The sequence below is a fragment of the Penicillium angulare genome, assembly GCF_028827245.1.
Source record: "Penicillium angulare strain IBT 27051 chromosome Unknown utg000012l_segment0_segment0, whole genome shotgun sequence".
Classification (NCBI taxonomy): domain Eukaryota; kingdom Fungi; phylum Ascomycota; class Eurotiomycetes; order Eurotiales; family Aspergillaceae; genus Penicillium; species Penicillium angulare.
In genome coordinates this window covers 716,576-738,127 of record NW_026623171.1, presented here as the reverse complement: position 1 = coordinate 738,127, position 21,552 = coordinate 716,576, and the positions used below count along the sequence as shown (strand labels likewise).

At 47.5% G+C, this 21,552-nt stretch overlaps 7 protein-coding genes across 7 annotated transcripts; 3 read left to right on the top strand and 4 right to left on the bottom strand.

Moving 5' to 3' along the window:
• Positions 1–133: 133 nt before the first annotated feature.
• N7478_012915 (FAD synthase) lies at positions 134–1,216 on the bottom strand (the record flags this gene model as incomplete). Its single annotated transcript, XM_056929125.1, has 1 exon — positions 134–1,216. One exon carries the CDS (start codon positions 1,214–1,216, stop codon positions 134–136), a length of 1,083 nt encoding a protein of 360 aa, XP_056772487.1.
• A 436-nt stretch (positions 1,217–1,652) lies between these two features.
• N7478_012914 (uncharacterized protein) lies at positions 1,653–2,352 on the bottom strand (the record flags this gene model as incomplete). The annotated part of the gene is made up of 2 exons (XM_056929124.1): positions 1,653–2,184; positions 2,243–2,352. The coding sequence occupies 2 exons, from the start codon at positions 2,350–2,352 to the stop codon at positions 1,653–1,655; spliced, it is 642 nt and encodes a 213-aa protein (XP_056772486.1).
• Positions 2,353–2,534: 182 nt separating this feature from the next.
• On the top strand, positions 2,535–4,949 carry dbp4 (RNA-dependent ATPase HCA4; the record flags this gene model as incomplete). Its single annotated transcript, XM_056929123.1, has 1 exon — positions 2,535–4,949. The coding sequence occupies one exon, from the start codon at positions 2,535–2,537 to the stop codon at positions 4,947–4,949; it is 2,415 nt and encodes an 804-aa protein (XP_056772485.1).
• An 819-nt stretch (positions 4,950–5,768) lies between these two features.
• N7478_012912 (amino acid permease) lies at positions 5,769–7,613 on the top strand (the record flags this gene model as incomplete). Its single annotated transcript, XM_056929122.1, has 5 exons — positions 5,769–6,088; positions 6,152–6,395; positions 6,449–6,597; positions 6,653–7,117; positions 7,178–7,613. 5 exons carry the CDS (start codon positions 5,769–5,771, stop codon positions 7,611–7,613), a joined length of 1,614 nt encoding a protein of 537 aa, XP_056772484.1.
• A 1,946-nt stretch (positions 7,614–9,559) lies between these two features.
• N7478_012911 (uncharacterized protein) lies at positions 9,560–10,516 on the top strand (the record flags this gene model as incomplete). The annotated part of the gene is made up of 1 exon (XM_056929121.1): positions 9,560–10,516. The coding sequence occupies one exon, from the start codon at positions 9,560–9,562 to the stop codon at positions 10,514–10,516; it is 957 nt and encodes a 318-aa protein (XP_056772483.1).
• Positions 10,517–11,938: 1,422 nt separating this feature from the next.
• On the bottom strand, positions 11,939–13,698 carry sclB (uncharacterized protein; the record flags this gene model as incomplete). Its single annotated transcript, XM_056929120.1, has 2 exons — positions 11,939–13,021; positions 13,120–13,698. 2 exons carry the CDS (start codon positions 13,696–13,698, stop codon positions 11,939–11,941), a joined length of 1,662 nt encoding a protein of 553 aa, XP_056772482.1.
• A 4,855-nt stretch (positions 13,699–18,553) lies between these two features.
• Positions 18,554–21,334, bottom strand: N7478_012909 (ATP-dependent RNA helicase DBP10; the record flags this gene model as incomplete). The annotated part of the gene is made up of 1 exon (XM_056929119.1): positions 18,554–21,334. One exon carries the CDS (start codon positions 21,332–21,334, stop codon positions 18,554–18,556), a length of 2,781 nt encoding a protein of 926 aa, XP_056772481.1.
• Positions 21,335–21,552: the final 218 nt, after the last annotated feature.

Genomic DNA, 21,552 nt, shown 5'->3' with positions numbered 1-21,552 from the left:
CCAAAAAGAAAGAAAGAAAGATAAAAAAAAACATCAGGCCAGTCGGAATAGAATAGCGATCTATACACACAACGCAAACCTGGCTATCGCCAATATCAACCCTCTAACATCCCAGATGATCCTTCTATCAAATTCAATTACGACCAAGTCTCTCTTCCAGGCCCTGCATTAGCTCATAAGCAGGTAAATAGCTCTCATCGTTGCCCTCTCTTATATGTTCTTTCTTCAACCGTGGGTTAGGAAGGGTATCCGACGTTCCACCAAGACTAGTGTATCCCATATCATAAAGGGAACAGTATCTCAATCCAAGATGTCGAATAAATGCCCAGATTTCAGCATAATGCCAGTCGATGACCGGGTGTATCCGCATAAAATCGGGCCAACCGCCATCTGTCCGATCAAAATGCGTCAACTTTGCCCCGTGCGGATCCGTCCGTCGCGTGCCCACAAATATTCCCCGAACATTGGGGTACACTGATAAGTAATCTTCAAAGCTGGATCGTAGCGTCGTGTGAGGCGGTTCTGTAGTGTATTTCTTTATGGAGAGGTGATATGCTTGCGCGGAACTTAAGACGAAGTCTTCCACAGCGGGAAATGGATCAGGAGGAAGTGCGTAAATAGCTGGAATAACGGGTGTTTCAACTAAGGAATCACTACCCTCATTCTTATTTGTGGTTGTGATTGTGTTCAAGGTTTCCGGCTCGTGCGCCGACTCGGCGTGGTCGGAGTATGGGCGCAATCCCGCCAGGAACAGTATTAGGAGAACGAGACAATCCTTTCCTCCGTTGTAGGATAGTGAGAGGCCTGAAAGCTTGTATTTCTGTAGCGCGTTTGCGACTACATCCAGTGAAATGCGTGTTTGGCGTTGGACCGAGGCTAGCAGTGAGTCGGGTGGGTGTGTCTCGGCGAGGAAGGCCTGTACGCGGGCGTGAATATGCTCGATGACAATTGGAAGAGGAGGAAGAGATTCATTGCTGTTTATATCAGAAGAACCGGTGGAATTGTCGGTCTTTTCCTGTGCTGAGCCGTTTTGGTGCGTTGCAGCTGTCGCGGGGTTGGCATGGACGGTGCGCGCTGTGTCGGCCCCGCGTTGGCTCGGGTTGAGGTTCGCGGGCCCTAGTCCAAAGGGTTGTAGATGGTCAAGAGCCTGTGAGATTGATTGCGATGAGGCGAGGGACTCTGCCGGCCTCTCGTCGGGTATCGCGGATCCGGCCATTGTGCTGGAGACTGGATGACAGGAGAGTTGAAGTCGAGGTGGGGAGAGTGGGTTTACCGGCGCTGGAAGGCAAAATGGCTTAATCTCCCATGTGGGGATGAAGATGGAAACGGGATGGATTGAGTAGTAGGCCACTTCAAGCGCTGAATTGGGTTGGTATTGTATCACAGATGGAATTGGAAAGAGACCTGCTTACCATGTTCTCGAGCAGGGTCGAAGAAAAGCGATCGCGATTTACAGTGCAGTAACAGTCGAATCTTCTAGGTTTTCCCCGCGCCGCGGCTTATCGGTGGAAATACATGGAGCATCGTAGATCATTGGACGCATACATGCATGAGAGCAAAACCTAGATTTGATCAATTGTATGCATTTGAATAGACATTGATAATCATTGAGAACTTTGGTATCCATGAAATAAGATACAATGGTATTATGCTCATCCGAGGACCTTCATCTTCTTTTTCTTCTTTTTCTCGTCGCCGCCAGATTTTCCTTTCTTGAAATCCCGCCAATTGCCAATTCGCTCTTCTCGAGTATCTTCCCACGCCTTATCTTGATCACGTTTGCGCTTACGCGCTTCGATTTCTTCCTCTTCCTTGCGCTGTTCTCGACCTTCTTCTTGCATACGTGCCTTGAGTTGTCGTCGTCTCCGCGCTTCTTCCTCCAGAAGAACCTGAACGGTCTTTTGTCGCCATTCCTTCTTGAACTCGTCCGTTTTCAACTCCGGTGAGTCAACTGTATATTTATGTTCGCGAATTAAGAGTCGTCGCGCATCTGCGATGCACTCGTCTAGATAGGTTCGTTCTTTTTCATCGAGGAGCGCGGTCTGGGCCTTTTTAAGCCGGTCGAAGGCATCTGGGGCCGCGGGATTCTTGGTCTTATCCGGATGGATCAAAAGAGACTTTTTGCGATATTGGACTTTGATATCTTTCTCAGGTACACCAGGTTGTAAGTCTAGGACGGCGTAGCTAGTGAACCAATTAATGTGTCAGTAGAAGCTCAATGTGGAGAAAGGAGTCGACCTACGCGTCGAGAGAGAAGGCCTTACGGATGCGATCGATCTCCGCATCTTTTGTAAATTCGGAGGCTTCGCGCTCCAGCGCATCAAAAATATCTTGATCCTCGTCTTCGGCCATGAGGTGCCTTAAATGTCAATAATATTTTTCTTTGGAGCTGGAGTTCTGGAGTGTTGCTTATCGGGGCGATCTTATCGGATGCTGAGTCAGCGACAGAGAAAAAAAAGATAGCGATTAGAATTTACGGTTTACACTTGGTTCGCATTGATTGAAATCTTCCAACAATCCTCATAATAACAAGCATGGCTCCGCCACAGGGTTCTCACAAGAAACCCGCCAAAGCCCATCATGATTCCACTCGAGTCTTGAAACGCAAGCGCGGCCAGGAAGATCTCTCGTCGCTCATCCAGCGCGTTGAGGACCTGGATCTTAAGTCTGCGGTCAAAAACTTCTCCGATCTCCCTCTCTCCTCACCAACTGCCGATGGCCTATCAGCTTCTCATTTTAAGGTCATGACTGATATCCAGTCACGAGCCATCAATCATGCTCTCAAAGGTCGTGATATCCTCGGCGCCGCAAAGACCGGCAGCGGCAAGACTCTGGCCTTCCTAGTACCCATCCTCGAAAACCTCTACCGCAAGCAATGGACCGAACACGACGGCTTAGGAGCGCTGGTCCTTGCGCCTACCCGCGAACTCGCGATTCAGATTTTCGACGTGCTGCGCAAGGTCGGTCGGTACCATGCCTTCTCCGCTGGGCTGGTGATCGGTGGAAAGAGTTTGCGGGAGGAACAAGAACGTCTAGGCCGCATGAACATCTTAGTTTGTACTCCGGGTCGTATTTTGCAACACTTGGATCAGACCGCTATGTTCGAGACCAACAACCTTCAGCTACTTGTTATGGACGAGGCCGACCGTATTCTCGACATGGGCTTCCAGAAGTCTGTTGACGCCATCATTGACCACTTACCGGTCAAGCGACAGACTATGCTGTTCAGTGCTACCCAAACCAAGAAGGTGGGCGATCTCGCTCGTCTAAGTCTGCAAGAACCAGAATATGTTGCCGTTCATGAAACCGCTGCTTCTGCTACACCATCCACTCTCCAGCAACACTACGTTATCACACCTCTGCCCCAAAAGCTGGATACACTCTGGAGTTTCATTCGCAGTAACCTCAAGTCTAAAACCGTCGTTTTTCTGTCGTCCGGAAAGCAGGTGCGGTTTGTTTATGAATCTCTCCGACATTTGCAACCCGGTATTCCGTTGATGCATCTTCATGGCCGACAGAAGCAAGGCGGTCGCTTGGATATTACGACCAAATTCTCTCAATCTCAGCATGCCGTATTGTTTGCAACTGATGTCGCAGCACGTGGTCTGGATTTCCCCGCGGTGGACTGGGTTATTCAGATGGATTGCCCCGAGGATGCTGACACTTACATTCACCGAGTGGGCCGAACTGCTCGATATGAGCGTGTTGGCCGTGCCGTGCTCTTCTTAGACCCCAGTGAAGAGAAGGGTATGCTTCAGAGACTCGAGCAAAAGAAGGTACCTATTGAACGCATTAATATCAAGGCCAACAAGCAACAGAGCATTACTCATTTGCTCCAAAACATGTGTTTCAAGGATCCAGAACTCAAGTATCTGGGCCAGAAGGCATTCATTTCATATGTGAAATCAGTTTACGTGCAAAAGGACAAGGATGTCTTTAAGATTAAGGAGCTTCCCCTAGACAACTATGCAAGCAGTCTGGGACTTCCTGGTGCGCCACGTATCAAATTCATCAAGGGAGATGATACGAAGGAGCGTAAGAATGCTTCATGGAGGATGGCACACTTGTCCAGTGACCCAGAAGACTCGGACGCAAACGAATCCAAGAAGGAGAAGAAGGACGACAAGCAAGTGCGTACTCGGTACGACCGAATGTTCGAGCGACGCAACCAGGATGTTCTGGCAGAGCATTACTCGAAGCTTATCAACGATGACGGTACGATGGTTGCCGCTCCCTCTGGGAATGGAGCTGGTGAAGATGCGGACGAAGACGCCGACTTCCTGTCTGTCAAGCGCAGGTTTGCAGCTGGTGATGCTGGCCTTGACCAAGTCGATTCTGATTCCGACGGCTCAAAAGCCGGCAAGAAGATCAAGAAGGTTGCGCTTGACGGCCAAGACCCACTGGTCATCGACTCGAAACGTCGTGAAAAGTTGCTCAAGTCAAAGAAGGCGCTTCTTAAATTCAAGGGCAAGGGTACGAAGCTTGTTTATGATGATGAAGGAAATGCTCATGAAATCTACGAAATGGAAGATGAGGATCAATTCAACGCTCGTGGCGATGCTAAGGCTCAACGGGAGCGCTTCTTGGCGGATGAGACTGAGCGCACTCGTCGTGCGGATATCGATGATAAGGAATTGGTTCGTGAGAAGAAACGCGAGAAGAAAGAGAAGCGTCGTGAGCGCGAACGTGCTCTGGCTGAAGAAGAGGCCGATTCAGAGGATGGAGGTTTCCAGCTGCCATATATTCCTTTCAAGGATCCCATGGAGTCTGCCTCCGAGTCTGAACCTGAGCCTGTCGAGACCTCGCGTCCCAGTAAGAAGACCCGTGTGTATGAGCGGGACGACGATGAGGAACGGCCAAGCAAGAGCAAGAAGAGCCAATTACCTTCCCAGACCAATATCTCATCTTTGCAAGATCTGGAGGCTTTGGCCAGTGGCTTGCTGGGCTAACCGTGCATTGGTTTTTGTCCATTGGAGTTACCTCTGGCGTTTCTTTTTACAATTGGTTTTTGGTACTGCGTTCCTTTTATCTTTTGAGCTAGCGATGCGTTTCTTAAAAAGCATTGATCGTACCAAATTTGCACCAGTATATAGTGAAGACGCTGGATGAACATTTTGAAATGAATATTATTACCAACGTAACTTTCAATTACCGTGATTCAACCAATAAAATTCATTGCCTCCATGATTCTCTCTTGTGCTAGTATACATGGAATGGATTATACTATACTACTAGAAGTAGTAATTGGTAGCACTTGATTTTCGGTATCGGCAGGTCCGGTAACAGGCCGTCTGACGAGTCTATGAACTGCCGGTGCAAATAGATTGGCCGATGTCAAACCTTCGGCCCACACCCGGGTGGATCTACAATGAATTTTTCATGTCATCGCGTGCGGGTCGCCCGACCCAACCATAATGGCGAGCAAGCACGCCATCGCAGAAATCACGCTCTGAGGATATCTGATTTTTGCGCGACGATCGAACATGGCATCTTTCCCTAACACTAGTCACCGGCTGCAGCAGATTGAGAACTGGGGCTCAGCTGTCATATCGACGGGTCCGGGGTAACCACGTGTAGGTCACGAGACAACAGGTGAGTCGATCTTTCTCATGTACAAAACCAAGTGGTTTTGTACCTACTGGAGTGGCATGGATGCTTCGCCATAACAATGAATAGCTTCGCTTACACATGATGATATAGAATTATTTTGAACATCTGGAATCTTTGAGCATTGCCGACTTGTTAGCGGCTTGGTGAACACCGTCGCCATGTTTGCTACTTCAGATATAGAGAAGCATCCCCATACTGACAACAATGGCGGAGATATCTCTATCGGATCGAACCCCTTGGTCAATGCGGATAAGCTCGCGCGTCGTCTTTCCGCTCGCCAGGTGCAAATGATCGCTATCGGTGGTACTATTGGTACTGGTTTATTCTTGGGTGTTGGCGAGTCCCTTGCTACGGGTGGTCCTGCATCGACATTGATTGCTTATGCTGTCTGTGGTGCTATCGTCTTCATCACGATGTTGAGTCTGGGTGAGATGGCTGCCTTCGTGCCGGTTGCGGGATCCTTCTGTACCTATGCGGGGTGCGTTACATTCTGACTGTCGATCTTTCCCGGAGCAGAACCATGACTGACAAATTATTATAGGCGCTATGTTGATGATGCTCTTGGTTTTGCTTTGACATGGAACTATTGGTTTAACGATGCTGTTTCAACGGCTTCGGATATTATTGCTTTGCAATTACTGTTGCAATATTGGACTGATAATTTTCCCGGTTGGGCAATCAGTTTGATCATTCTCTTGCTGGTAATCGGATTGAATTTGTTTTCTGTTCGAGTATATGGTGAGATTGAGTATTGGTTGAGTTTACTGAAAGTCATCACTATTGTGGTATGTACTCTTTCGTGGGCTGTTTTGTGTGACGTTTCCTAATATGCTTCAAGATCTTCATTATTCTTGGTATTGCCGTCAATTGTGGTGGCAACAAGAACCATGAATACATTGGTGGTAAATACTGGCATATCGGAGAAGCGCCTTTTGTCGGTGGCATCGGTGGCTTTGCTTCAGTCTTTGTTACGGCCTCCTTCGCCTTGTGAGTATCATCATGTCATGACTATTGCATGTCCGTTATCTAACAGATTCAATAGTGGTGGCACTGAATCCATTGCAATTACCGCCGGAGAAACTCAGAACCCTTCCAAGGTTATGCCTAAAGTCGTGCGCAACGTTTTCTGGCGTATCGTGCTGTTCTACCTGCTTTCTATCCTACTCATTGGGCTCAATGTACCATACAACTACCCAGGTCTCTCCGATGGGGACACCCGAACCAGCCCATTCACCATCGTCTTTCAGGAAGCTGGTAGTTCCGTCGCAGGCAGCTTTATCAATGCTGTTATCATGACATCGGTCATATCTGCTGCTAATCATGCTTTATTTGCTGCTACTCGATTGCTATACTCGCTCGGCACGGAGGGTTATGCGCCACCCTTTTTCAGCAAACTAAACCGTTTCCAAATCCCTTGGATTGCAGTGCTGGCCAGTTCCGTTATCAGTGGACTCTGCTTTGGTGCCAGTTATATTGGTGCCGGTCAGCTATGGTCCTGGTTGCAAAAGTAAGTCCTCAGTCGTCGAAATAAATTTCCTTCCAAAAGTTCCAGAACTAATAAACGCAGTATTGTCGGGGTATCGAACCAATTATCTTGGATTTGCATTGGCCTCGCCTCCCTGCGCTTTCGAGGCGCCATTCGCGCACAGGGCCTCGAGCACCTTCTTCCCTTCAAGAACTGGACATACCCCTACGGTCCTATTGGTGCTGTTGGTTTAAATATCGTCCTCGTCCTAGTTCAAGGCTGGAAGTGCTTCAGCCCTCATTTCAAGGCCGTGGACTTTGTCTCGTTCTATATTGAAATTCCGGTCATGTTTGTCATGTTCGTTGGCTGGAAACTCATCAAGCGGACGCGCTTTGTTCGTTCCGCGAATATGGATTTACGTACCGACCGATATGATGGCGGTATTGATGATGAACATACCCCTGAAGAGGTTCAGGAGTTAGAGAAGAAGGGATTCATTGGGAAGCTTCAGCGTGTTGGCCAGTGGGTGTTTTTCTAATTTCCGCTTGCTCTTTTCATGATACCTAGCTTTACTTGTACATTTCTTGCTATATCCAATAGGTACATAATTGCTCATAACCAACGAGGTTAATTTTGACATATTACTATCTCCTTCGTTGGTACACTTAAGAAGTCTGTAGTAGTAGGACACGCTGGTGAAAGGATGTCTGTCTCAAGTTTATCGTTGGGGAGACACGAGAGCAGCGAAGAGCGCCTACTTCAAATTTGACTGTGACTCAAACTTAGATGAAACCGAGGCACGCTCGCTACAGGGTTTGCACAGACTAAGACGTAAATGTTCTATCCTGAGGCCAGGAAGAAGCTAGTTACTTGGACTAGAAAGAATAGCTGTGAGTGCGATGAACAACCTTGGAAGTGTATCGCCGCTGTGACCACAGTGGCGACGATAAATTGGAAACTGAGCAAATTATGATATCGGTGGAGAGCTTTGGGTGTCTACTTGAATAGAGTGGCTTCCTCCAGCAACTCGAAACTGACCCTCCAGGCATCACGAGCTAGTTAGGTACTAGTAGCAGGGTACAATTTTCAACCGGCATCACGTTAGAGAAACCTTTAAACCCCACCTTCAAAACTTTGTTTTACGTTTAAGTCCATGCTTTTCTTTTGAAAAAAACTGTGTTGTATTACGGCACCTAGCTGACAGCCTTGGTGATATTTGTAATATTGTGAGTTAATCCATCATCTATAAATTCCGTAGAACAATGTAATTTTTCTCTCTCGATCTCATGCTCAGGGACAATAGAATCAAGTCTCCCAACAAAGGCGAAGCGAAGACGCCATTCAACCTTCCAATACGCTAGGATGGACCTAGTCTAGTCCAGACCAGGAGACTTGGCAACCTAAGGTTGATTCGTGGATCCGATAAATGTCCGCGTGTGACTTGGCCTCATATTAAAAGACGGACCGAGAACCTTAATAAGTTAGGAAAGTTCAAGTAGGTACCCCGGTACGGAGGCCAAATGCATGAAAAGGCCGGAAGGCCCCCATTTGATGCCCAGGTGGGTGGACGATTTCGTATTGCGGTGGCCAACTTGGAGGCGAACAAAGCGCAGAAACTTTCCCTAGAAAGTGACGGGGTGCCATTGGCTTGATGCAACGCGGGGAAATTAAAAGAGAAAGAAAAAGGCACTGGAGTGTCATTTTCGACTTCGGAGTGATTGTGGATTTGCCCCTGGACTTTTGTAAGACCCATTTCCTTACAATTAGCCTATGCTTCTTTTTCTTTTTCTGTTTTAATGGTGCTGGGAAACCACACCAGGATAAGGAAATGAAATTATGCACTTCATATCGTGTAGCAATCGTCGAAATATCTGCGAACGAGGAATCAAGATGAAACATTAGACCACCTTGTAAGCGGATTCTCCGTCCTAGAGACCGATGACTGGTTCTATCAAATAGAGGATCTTGCTGTGGCGCTTAGCAAAGGGGATTAGTGTCCTGCATCCTCTTCCTCCTTAGCCCCAATTAGAGTCTCGATCACATTCGCTTGGGATTGTCCCACGCTAGTGCTAGGCCAAGCACGGACTCCCATGGCATTTCGGCGTTCGTGTATCGTTCACTTCTCCATGGGGAGGAGCTAGGTTACCTGTCGGTCACTATTGCCGAGCGTCCCAGCCATGCGAGCATCTTCCAAGGTGGACTATCCCAGAAAATCCGGGGCTTTCCCCACTATTTTGTTATATACCCTTGATCATGCTATAATTCTCCACCTTCTTCGTTTTGCCATGCTGACCCTGATTTCCTGGTGGTAAGCTTCGTCTTCCCTCCACCTGTCAGGCCCCCGAGCCTTGATCGGGCCCGCCAGCACATAGTAGTCCCGTTCTACATGCTCTTTTCGTTTCCTTTTCTTTTTCTGTCTCGTTTCCCTCTTTCACTCCAAGTGGAGTCCGCGCTGGTCCTCGCGGGCTTGCCAACTTGATCAAAATGTCTGACAGCTACAATGACGGGATGATCGGCGATTATTCCGCGAACGACTTCACGATCAAAGCTACTTTCACCGTCTTCCTCGGAATCGCCCTTTACAACTCTCTCGAACTACTCGTTCTTATCTTCGCTTCCTTCCGCCGCTATCAAGGCCTCTACTTCTGGAGTCTCCTGCTCGCTACAGTCCTAGGCGTCGTCCCTCAATCTATCAGCTTCATTCTGAAATACTACGATATCGGCCCACTATGGTTTTCTATCACATTATCCACGATCGGCTGGTATTTCATGGTAACAGGACAAGCGCTCGTCCTCTTTTCAAGGCTCAACATCGTCGTCCAAGACCTGACGATAAGCCATCGCGTCCTAGCAATGATCATCGTTGACGCTATCATCCTCCACGTTCCAACAACGGTCCTCACCTACGGCTCCAATTTCATCCGCACACCTGTCTGGGCAAACGGTTACAGAATTATGGAACGAATCGAACTCACAGGCTTCTGTCTGCAGGAATTTATTATCTCAGGCCTATACATCTACAAGGCTATCAAGATTCTTCGCACCTCCCCCTCATCTGGACAAGCGCATAACCCAAATCGAAAAATTATGTATCAACTCCTGGCTATCAATGCTCTCATAATCATCATGGACGTCGTTCTTTTAGTCTTGGAGTATATGAACTACTTCGTCATTCAGACAACGCTCAAGTCGGCAGTCTACAGCATTAAACTGAAGCTTGAATTTGGGGTTCTGAGTCGTCTTGTTTTCATGGTGCAGTCTCATCGCTATGATTGGCCTGGTGACTCGCCCAAACCTTATCCAAGGACCCCTCAGGCCAGAGAGGAATTAGATTATCATGAGTTTTTGGATCCGGCCCCGGGTGGGAGCCCGGATCATGATTATATGTATGGTGCTGGGAACTGCAAATCTGCTTCTTCGCGTCATAGGGAAGTCATATGAATTACAATTAATATTATTATTCAAGTTTTAGCTCTGTTTTGGCGCTTTATGGTGGAAGTTGGAGTTTGGGGCTATGTTGGATTATGTACATATCTGATAGGAATTCAAAATGTAAAAAATGCAAGAAATGTGACATAGTACAAGAACACGACCCTATTACCTACTAGTAGGCTGCCGCCATTTGCAACGTTCGAATCATCATGATGATGGCAAGGGGAGTTGACTTCAGCCGCTTACTGTGTATATCTTTCTCATCATATTAGGTGTTCCTAATGTGTCATATTGGAAGATGAGTTGAAAGCTTGGAAACAGCATCAAAACAAGACAACCCTCATGGAACTAGACGTTGATCATAATATCATAATGTATTGGACTTTCCTACGTTAAAATTCTTGTTCGATGAGACGGTATGTTGTACACTGTAAACAGGACGAATTCATTAGATTTACCTAAATTATCTGAAGCTGCCAGTGAGCAATTGTAAAAATCCCAATGGCGTACAGGAGTCCACAGGATTGTGTGCCCAAAGGTTGCTCTGCTACCTGTATAAAAAACTAAAACACGGTTTATCTTGGCAAGCAAGTAAACTTGCGAAAAATTCTCACACACCCACGAATACCAAGACAGAATAGTTCATAACACCATCACATGCCAGCTGAATCTAGAAAATGAACGAAAAACATATAGTTCTGCCGCAAAATAAATAGGTCGCAAACATGTTCCCTTTCCCACTTCACGGAACGCCATGCCACATTTTTGAAAACACATACTATAACTGTAAAGGGGTACTCGCGTGAAAAGAAAAAAAAAACAGGCAGAATAACAAGTACATAAGAAAGTCATTCCACACAAAGGAAATTCTTCATAATTCAACAGCAAACGTTAATAATGTTGTCATTCCGTCCAAGAACAGGGCACGATGCATCGATCCCGAATGGAATATGATACCTCAGGTAATGGCGGTGAGCTTTTGGTAACAAAAACAGGAATGTCAGCGTGGTTATCACACTTATAACACACTTCTGGCACCTCGTATTGCATGACAACCGGGAATCATATATGATTCTGTTGTTCTGGTAACAAATGACGATATCCTGATACAAATGTATGGATGGCCAGTATGAAAAAATGGAGAACAAAAAATCCACAGCAAAGCAAATAGGTCCCGCTGTTTTGCTCACACCAAAATAAACGACAAAAAGAAGCGCCACGCTGGCTGGGGTATATTGATCGATCAATACTTGTAGACCCTGCTACTAAGATTGTTAATTATACAATACAAGACGCCTCCGGGGCTGCTGAGATTGGAATCATTTGAGCTGAGGAAATAATTTCAAAACTTGAACAAAGGAAAAGGAGTACAAGCCTGGTGCTGGTAGAACACGTCTGCACCATGCTAATATATCGAAGTCGCATATCACTTTATCCGTTCACCATGTCATCCAGGGCCATTTTGCGGCGTTTTATAGGACGGGATTCTGATTCGGTCTGGGAATGGGTCTCGGGTTCTGATGTTGGGGGCGCGGCTCGCGTTAATTGTGGCGAGGGACCTAGAGACACGGCACTTGAGAGATCGATTGGACCCAGATGTCTTGGGACTGGATTGAAGGGTCCAGATGTGGATGAGGAGGAGCGTTGGTGGTGCGAGTGCGATGAATGCGAGAACATGGAGCCCACTCCTCTCTGGGGTGAAATTGGGGTACGATGATCGCGTGAAAAGTTATCTCGGGCCATTGACCAAGTTGTGGGGTATGGATCGCTGAGTCGATGGGCGTGATGAGGCACACCCGGTGGTGGGGGTCCTGGAGGTGGGATTGGAGGCCCTGGACTGGCTGTCGCTTGATGTATAGGGGGTAATCGGACTGGGGATTCAGGGTACGGCTCTCGATTAAGTCTTGGTGGGATCCGAGGATCAACTCGGAGGTGGTGGTGAATGGACGAGCTACTGGGAGAGGCACCGTAGGGTAAAAATGGAACACCCGGTGGGTGATGGTGTTGGGGAGAGGTCGGTGGAGGTAGAGCCGGATTTGCGTATGAGGCAAAGCTTTTGTCCATGCTGGCAGGCGTAGCTCCCGTTTTCAAAACCGGGTTGAAACCGCTTGTCGTAGGGATGAAAGCAGGTGGTGCATGTGCTGGTGGCGGATATGATGGCGGACCAGATGATGAGAAGGGCCGTCTTCCTCCAGCATTTGGTATCGTTAATGTAGGATCCATTGGACGAGTAAGAGGGAACACAGATGCAGACCATCGCTGCTGAGGTCCCCGAGATGGCCGCATAGTTGTTGCCGAACCAGGTAAGCTTATTGCTTGGAGATCAGTCATAGGTCGAAGTTCGCGAGAGGAAGACGGCCTGTGCAAAGCAGATCGATGAGGTGGTACAGATGGTTGGGATTCAGCGGACATGGCCGAGTGATCTGGATGGGAAGAATAGGATCGAAGGGAAGAGTCTTCTGCCTTTAATGGCGGCCGTCCTCTCTTTTTATGAGTGACATCCACACAAGAAGACTTTTGATATCAACTGGGTTAACTTCATATATCCGAATAGCCAGAATGGTCGAGTAATCATTGAAATGATAAAGTAAGGATGGGTGATTAATACTTACAGCCTTTCCAGCAAGAACACACCTACGACATGGACGTGCTGGATCACATCCAAGATGCTTCTTCTTACAATTAACACAAGCTGAGGCCACATGGGCTTTCGTACGTCGTGTTGTTTTCTGTGCCAGTGATCGTGTGCCGGGGCCTGACAAGCCAGGGTCCAGGGTTGATAATGGGTAAGGAGCTGGTGCTGCTGGAAGTCGTGGGGGAGCAGCATACACCGGCGTAGGCTGTTCTCCATATCGTGCCAGGATAGGTGCTGGTAGTGATTCTGTGATGGGAGCAGGGAACTGGGGCCGCCCATGGATATGAGAGACACTGGCTTCCTCGGCGGACGTCACTACCGGCGAGGAAGCCTTTGGATATCCTCGCGAAGTCGAATCTTCGGATGTCACCACAGGCTCTTCTGTAGGAGGAGAGCCAGACATAGATTGACGGGCAGGAGTGGCCTGGGGGCTACACCCTCGAGCATTGAACGGCCAAGGTCGATTCAACGGAAGCCGCTCTGGGCCCGAGTTGAACCGGGACTGTCCGAACTGGGCAGTGGTGAGGCTCGGTGGGTGAAGCACGAGTGGTTGCATCGGGCGTCAGGCAGGATAAAGAATAGGCCCACGGGGCAAGGTTCCCTTCTTGTCCAGCTCCTTCCTCTAACTACACCTGCACAAGCACAGACGTTCTCTCAAGACCGTGTTTGCCAATCGTTTCTCTTCCGGCTTTGTTGTTATAGTTGCTATTCTCTTTTTTTCCCAACCCCTCTTCTCTCTCTCTCTGTCTCTCTCTCGAACTAGAGCGGCGGGATCTCTTGTTCACAAAATGGGACCACTGGCTATCGACTGTGTGCTTTGGGGCAGCATATCTGGCGAACGAATCCCTGGAAATCGGAACTGGGAAGGGGCAACAAACTGTCAGCAGCGGTGTAGGGATGGACAAGAAAGGTTTCTCAATATCCGTCATCAAGCTCCGTCAAGGCTGTTCCAAGGACCCCTTCAAGCTTATAATCCATTGGAGAGAGACCCGCTATTGGAGGAGTCAGAAAATAGACTGCATCGATCAGCGGGAGATTTCCAGATCATGACAGCAGGGTTACTCATAGCCGCGCATGTCTTTCCCTCCCCAGGGCGACTTATTGCAGGATGGCGGTCGATCATCGAGCTAGGATCAAGGTGCAGGAGCAGTAACGCCCCATGTCAAAGCCCCCTCTCTCCCCTCTTGCTCTCTCTGTATGCATCTCTTCTCTTTTGGGCTTTTTTTCTTTCTTTTTCTTTTTCTTTTTCTTTTTCTTTCTTGGGAATAAAATAAAAAATTATCTTCCTCTTCTTTCTTTCATTTTATTTTTTATTATATATTTTTTCTCTTTTGGAATGTTTTTGTTGTTGAAACCTCTCCACACCTTACCTCCGGTGTCAAGACTTGATTCACCACGACTCGTGCAGGATTCTTTTGCCATATTGAACCAACAGAAATAAGAAAATAGTGAACTATACCTTTTTTTTTCCCTCGTGAAATTGTAGCTGAGTATTGCCTCCACCAAAGCAGAAATTCTCTTTAGGGAGTAGCTTTATCTTTCTTTTTTTCCCCTCCGAGCCTTGTGTTGTATACGTTGATGCACTGATATGGTACCCCAGTGAATCAATAGTGAGTGGGAATTAATAGTCGCCAACCGAATAATGTCGAATTGCGACTCCGTGCGATGTGATAGTTCTGTTTATGAATCACAGAAAAAAGAAAATCGAAAGAAAATAACCAAGTGTAGCACGCCCGACCTGCGGGCTTCAGGGCTTATACCAGCGGATCCGGGTAAAGTGTGGGCGGGTCACTGGGTACAAGGTAGGAAAGTAGTGGTCAGTGCTGAAGACACTAGTAGCTGATAGACTTGATCTCCGTTATGGTAGATCATTTCAAATAATGGAGTTTGCCCAACGGTACGGTAGGAAGAGTGGAGAATACTCCGAGGATGTTATTTAGGATTTAATTTATGGTTTATGTTATTATTCGGGTTTATGGGGGTTATATCATACTCCGTACAACAGCATGATTCTCCGACTTAACCTTGGAGACCTTTGTTTTATTTTTGTTTTATTTTACCCATTTGGATTCCCTTGACGAACTCTCAGTTCCAGACAACAAACTACCGGTTCTCGGGCTGAGGTGGCTTGCATTAGAGGGTGAACATCAGCGAGGACCACCTGCTCCTCGAAAGGGATCAAATTCTCGGATTCAGGGTCATGTAGGAGACCGGATTAGTGGGAAATAAATCAATAAAATTGGAATTAGTGTATGATTTATTGATTTATTGATTTCTAGGTTTATTATGATTATTTTTCCGGGTTCATTGATCCAATCCAGAAAAAGAGGGGTTGTGATGCCAATCACACCAAAGCGAGGGATTCACGGATCGACGTCGGTGCCCGCAGCCATTGCCAATAGTCGGGCTCGGCAATGAAATGCGCATTCCGTTTGACATGCACAAAGTACTATCCCCCTCGTCATCTTCGTGCAGCGAGAATTCGAAAATTACAAAATTGAAATTAATTCCACCCATCACTCCGCATGCGCTACTTCTGAATATACTACTACCTACTTGGTTATGTAGTAGGGACTTGCAAAACTGAGCTACTACCGAGACATCATAGTATCTAGTACTAGTATGTTGGGGTACGTACTATGTTGGTAGGCTCTTCTTTTCTATGTGGTTGCAATCATTCGGGGGGCACGACTCGGTGATTTTCCCTAGTGGATCCATGGGTGAGATTCTTTCTCCTGCTGGATGTTGTCAAGTTGAAGTGGGTGATGCGGGTTTTCTGGGGGTTGATTCCTTTTGATGTTTGTCTTTTTTAACCAGAAAATAAAATTGAAATAAATAAAATATTTGAACGAATTAATTATTTCTTAATTTTCCAACATTACCTGCTATTTTGTATTTCTTCCTTTTGAGTTTCCCACCTTAATTTTTCTCCACTCAATAGTGAATCCCGAATCCATAAAATAAAGCTCTAAAGAGGGAACCGCCCGGGAATTTAATGCTTATGGTGCCCTAAGCCTAAGATTCATTGGCTAATGTGCTTTATCGGGAGAAACATTGAATAAATACCAATGTATAGACCCGGGGGAAGTAGTATCTGTATGGCATAATTATTCTTCCCAACAAAAATGTTCCTGAGGACAGAAAATAAAATCAAGGAATATTAAAGCCCCGAGAATTGAACCAAACATTAAAAAATAAATAAAAACTTGAATCTACCTTGGATCCATCGTGTGATATTCATGAGTCGCGAACCACTCAATCCTTGGGTCGTTATTCTCCGCTGTGGAGATACCTAGTAGCCCTGGGGGCACATGAACCGTAGATGCCTTGGTACGGCGTATACACTACGTACACTCTGTTCTGTTCTGCCCCTCCCCCACTAAACCCCCTTGGAGCCCGAGAATGGTCGAGTCGATCCTCCGCTTATGCTCCGTGATACAAGAAGGGGTTACTGTTACAGTCGAGCCCGGCACAGGGTGGAGATCAGGGTCGTTGACCGTGGATTTCTTGGGGAAAGTCTCACGGCAGGTGTGGCCTGCCATGAATCATGAGCCGGGCAGCTACAGGCAGGGATGATTTGAGGAGTGGAGATGGGGCCAAGAAAAGTAAAGAAATGAAACAAAAAATAATAAAAAGGTGGGATTTACTTAATACGGAGCAGATAACACGTTTGATTCGACCCTGGAGTTTATTCGCTGATTTATTATTACCAATAGATTAACCAATAGATGGAATATAGTCATAGGGTATTGATTGATTTGTTCAGGCTCGCCATCCTTCTTCAAATGTTCAACCTAGAACTCCCACATGTGCAGCTTATAGTGAAGAGAAAAAAACCTGGGGAGTACATACATACACTCGCAACAGCAAACGGTACCCAGTAAATTCATCTATTAAATGAAATCGGGGTCAATCGACTCAGAATGGGTTCCTGTTCCTGTTCCTGTTCTTGTTGTGACACCCCCCTCCATGGTATATTAAAATTGCAGAAGGAACAATAGGAAAAGGGTAAATAAAGGAGATTAAAGAAGACCACCAGTTACTGGAAGAAAAACACGAAAGTAAAATCCACGGCAATCCATTAGGAACCGCCTAGACCGTCCTCGTTGATCGATTTCTCCCAGATTTATTTTCCGGGGAATCCGGCCAGCACGGAAGCAACAAGATGATGAGATGTGGGTGCAGCCCAACGCGCCTTGGAGGACGATCACTTCTAGCGCGTACGCATTGCTCATCATCCCTGGCTTTTGGACTGCAGGGAAAATCCATCCCAACGTCATCGGGTGACTGACAGCTCGAAAGCGTTAACCAATAATACTCGGGTGACTTGCCCGGGAGCTGCCGAGGGGAAAAAACAAAAGGCGGCTCCCTTTGTTCTGGCCGCTTGAAAAGCGAGGAGAGAGGGGGAGAGCAGGGAAAAGGAAAGACAGAAAGAAAGCCCAGTGCATAACTGTGTGGAACATGCCGCACGCGGAGCAGCAAGGGGTCTGTCACCCCCGTTCATGCACGATCTGCCACTGGAAAGTCAATAGTGCGAACCATTCTGGTCCGGGCTGTGATAGTCTGCTTGGAGAGGAGCTTAGTCACTCCCGTTTTTATTATTCTCTTTTGCCCCTTTTCTTGGGTTCGTAGATTGAAGCTGCGAAGAAATGACCTGTATCTTGCACTTTGTATACTTAATGATGGATGCTAGATATCCCATGCTGTCAGCTTTGGGGAAATGGGGCCCCCCAAAAACGAAAAAAAGTAAAAAGTAAATCCCCCCTTTCACATCTTCCAAGGTGGATCTACCTACGATTTGTCAATGTAGATCCTCAAATTCGCCGACCAGTTAAACCGAGAGTCAAAAAATGAGGAGACGGAGATTATTCGGGACTATCGCTTAGAGAGGGTCAATTCAACCCAGAATGGAGTCTTAAACCCGAGGTTCATCTCATGTGCCCGAGGCCTATGAGGGGCTCAACCGTCTTTCTTGCCCAGGTGGTAATCCGACGTCGGGGATGGACAATATGATTGGACCATTAACGGCTCTGTGCTGTCAGGGATAAACCAGTTCGAAGTAGTTGGGTTGTAAACTTGTTCGTGCATACATGAGGAACCCACATGAAGCACGAGGCAACATACTTCAACAGTCTGCCCAACAGGAATGGGACCCAAGGTATTCCGCAAGAAGTAGAGTACAAAAGCAGTTATCTACGGATGTTGGAGAGCGGGGTGGGGAGGGGGGGAAAGAGAAGTCTATGGAGAGAGGGAGAGAGAGAGAGAGAGAGAGAATAAAAGAGAAACGCCAACCGGAGTTTCATTATGGAAACGACTGGTATCTCTAACTAGGTATAGATAAATACATAAGATATGTGTAGTATGCAGAAATGAATAAAACTATACAAAGACCTTTTTTCAAAGCATCACCATTAGTAACGCTTCTTCTTCGAGGGTCGGGCATTCTTGTCACGACGCTGTTGCTTCTGGTTGCGAGCCTTGCGAATATCATCAGTGGAGCGGATTTCGCTCTTCCCGCCAGCGCCTGGGCCTAGACGTTCCCGAGCAGCTTCATTCTTCTTCTTCATCTTGTCGTAATCACCACGTAGCGGATCAGCTCGCTTAGGAGCCTGCGTCTTATTATGTCTGAAGCGACCGCCACCACCACGAACACCACCATTACCACCAGAGTATCCATTGACACCAGCCCCAAGTCCAGGGGTCTCGGTCTCGCCGACACGAGGCATAGCACCCATGCGCTTGCCCTTCTTCCAGCTCTGGAAGCGACCGCTTTTGAAACTGGCTGCAATCTTGGCACCACTCTCACCGCGGACTAGCTTGGTACCCTTGGAACCATCCTCGTCGTTCTGGCGCGCAACATACTTCTTGTGTCGCTTGTCCCAACGCATGGTTGAGCGGTTTTCGCCGAAGCCTCGGTGTCCCTCATCCGCATTGATGTCCATGGTAGCACTGCGTGAGGCCTGAGTAAAGTTCTGGTTCGTGCCAGAGTGAACACCGTACGCCCGATCCTCGTGAAGGTCGTTGTTGTTGGGTGTGTAACCCATAAAGTAGTCTGGGTTTTGGAAGGATGCAGAGAAACGTTCATTGGACTTGTCTCCTTGCTTGTTCTTTGTTTGAGAGTATGCTGAGAAAGTGACCTCCAAATCAGACTCGTCTGCCTCTGACATGTTGTCGCCAGCTTCTTCGGGGATATCTTCTTCGGCCTCGTCCACTTCGTCATCGGCACCAATACCGAGCTCGTTTTTCTCGGCTTGCTCCTTGGCCTGCGCTCGTTGCTTCTTCTTGTCCACTGTGGAACGTAGTCGCTTGATCGTGTCCATGGCAGGGTTCTCCTCTGCTTTAGCGCCACGGCGATTGTGGACTTCGAAAATGGTCTCGTTGGGACGGAAACCTCCAATTTTGGCCAGTAACTTATCGCGTTCCGCTTCCAACTGACTCGTCTCGTTGTTGAAAAGAACATGAACCTCAGACCAATTCACAGAAGCAGTGACCTTCTTTGTTCGCTTGGCACTCTCCAGAGATGCGGCATTTCGGGTACGCATGTATAGCTTCTCACCCCTGGTAGCGACCTGGCGCTGAGAAGCGATATCTGAAATCTCGGACAGGATTTTGTTGATCCATTCACAGCTGCGGGAAAGGGGATCCCTGGGGATGGATCCTACAACGACGTCGTCTGCGTAGTTGACGTTTTCACCGAACTCTTGACCAAGCACCAGACGACGTCCAAGGAAAAGCTGAAGGTCAAGCAAGTATGGGGCATCGGCGTCTCGAACAAGACTGAAACTCCAACCTTTCTGCCCTGCACGGGCAGTACGACCAACACGATGGACGAAGATCTTGGGTTGCGAGGGGAAATCGTAGTTGATGACATTGGCGAGAACCGGGATATCAATACCTCTGGCAGCCACATCTGTGACAACCAGTATGTTGGAGATACCTCGTCGGAAGTTGGATACCTGGATCTTTCGTGCTGTCTGATCGAGTGAACCATAGGCGTACGAAGTGGCGAACCCTGCTTCAATTAAGATCGAGTATAGATAGTCAACGTGATGCTTCGTGGCAGCGAAGACAATGGTCGAATGCTCAGTGGGTGATTCTTTGTGAGGTCCTGCATTCTCATCGGGTCGCTTTCGCTTTTTGGAGAATTTCGAAGGGGGTCCTTGCTCTTTGAATCTTTTTGTAACTTCAGTGTCGCCAGTGGGCATTTTAATGACGTTGTGGAGAATATGCAGCAAAGCACCTTCTTTATCAGATGATTTAACTGAGAAAAATGCATTCTGTAAATCAGGTGAGATCTTTCCTTCAACGTCCAAACGAATGAGGGTTGGTTCCTCTAGACCTGCTCGCGCAAACTCCACAAGAGACTTAGGCAGAGTAGCAGAGAATAGAAGGGTCTGTCGAGTTGTAGGCAAGCCATGCAAAATTTCAGTCAACTGCGCAGCAAATCCCATCTCGAATAAGCGATCAGCCTCATCGAAGACAACATAGCGGATACTAGACAAGTCTAGATCCATCTCCACCTTCAAATGCAAGAATCGACCTGGCGTTGCGATCACAATATCAGGGTTACCAGCCACCAGTCCGAATTGATCTTCAAGGCTATCACCACCAACCAGAAGAACTGATTTCAAATCTGTTCCACGTCCCATCTCCTTAACAACCTTCAAAGTCTGCAAAGCAAGTTCACGAGAAGGAGAAAGAATCAGGCCGCGGGCTCCAAACTTGGTACTGTGGCTCCTCAATTTCTCAATCATGGGAATCACGAAAGCAGCTGTTTTTCCGGAACCGGTTCGAGCCATTCCAACCACATCCTGGTCTTCCATAATCACGGGAATAGTCTTGCGCTGAATGGGGGTCGGTACAGAGAATCCTTTACGAGCAATGGCCTTCAGAAGATGAGAATTGAGACCCATAGCCTGGAAGCCACCACCCTTCTTGACCGTACGGCCTTTTAAAGCGGATCCTTTCCTGTTCGCTGAGGCTTGTTGCGAAGCAATGAATGCCGCATCGCCGTCATCTTCGGCGCCAAGGAAGTCGAGGTCTTGTGCGGCATCGGGTTTCTTCTGCTGCTGCTGCTTTTTAGGCTTGGGCACACCCGCATCTGAGTCGCTGTCGTTGTCGTTTTGGAAGAGCGTGCCTGTGATATCAAACTCATTCTCTGACATGGTGGGGGAGGCTGCGCGGTGAGGCATCTTTGCGGTTTAGAGGTCTCAAAGACCTTTAAAGGTGCCAGTGGGATCCAAAGATCCAGAGGGAAATATTTGAAGGCGATTAGGCAGCTCGATTCATCCGATCAGGAGAAAAGAGGGCTTTGAAATACAATAAATAACAGAAACAGTAATAACAACAAGTTATTCACGTTGACCTCAACCAAATGTGAAAATATGGGTTATCTTTGCCCAGTGGTTCC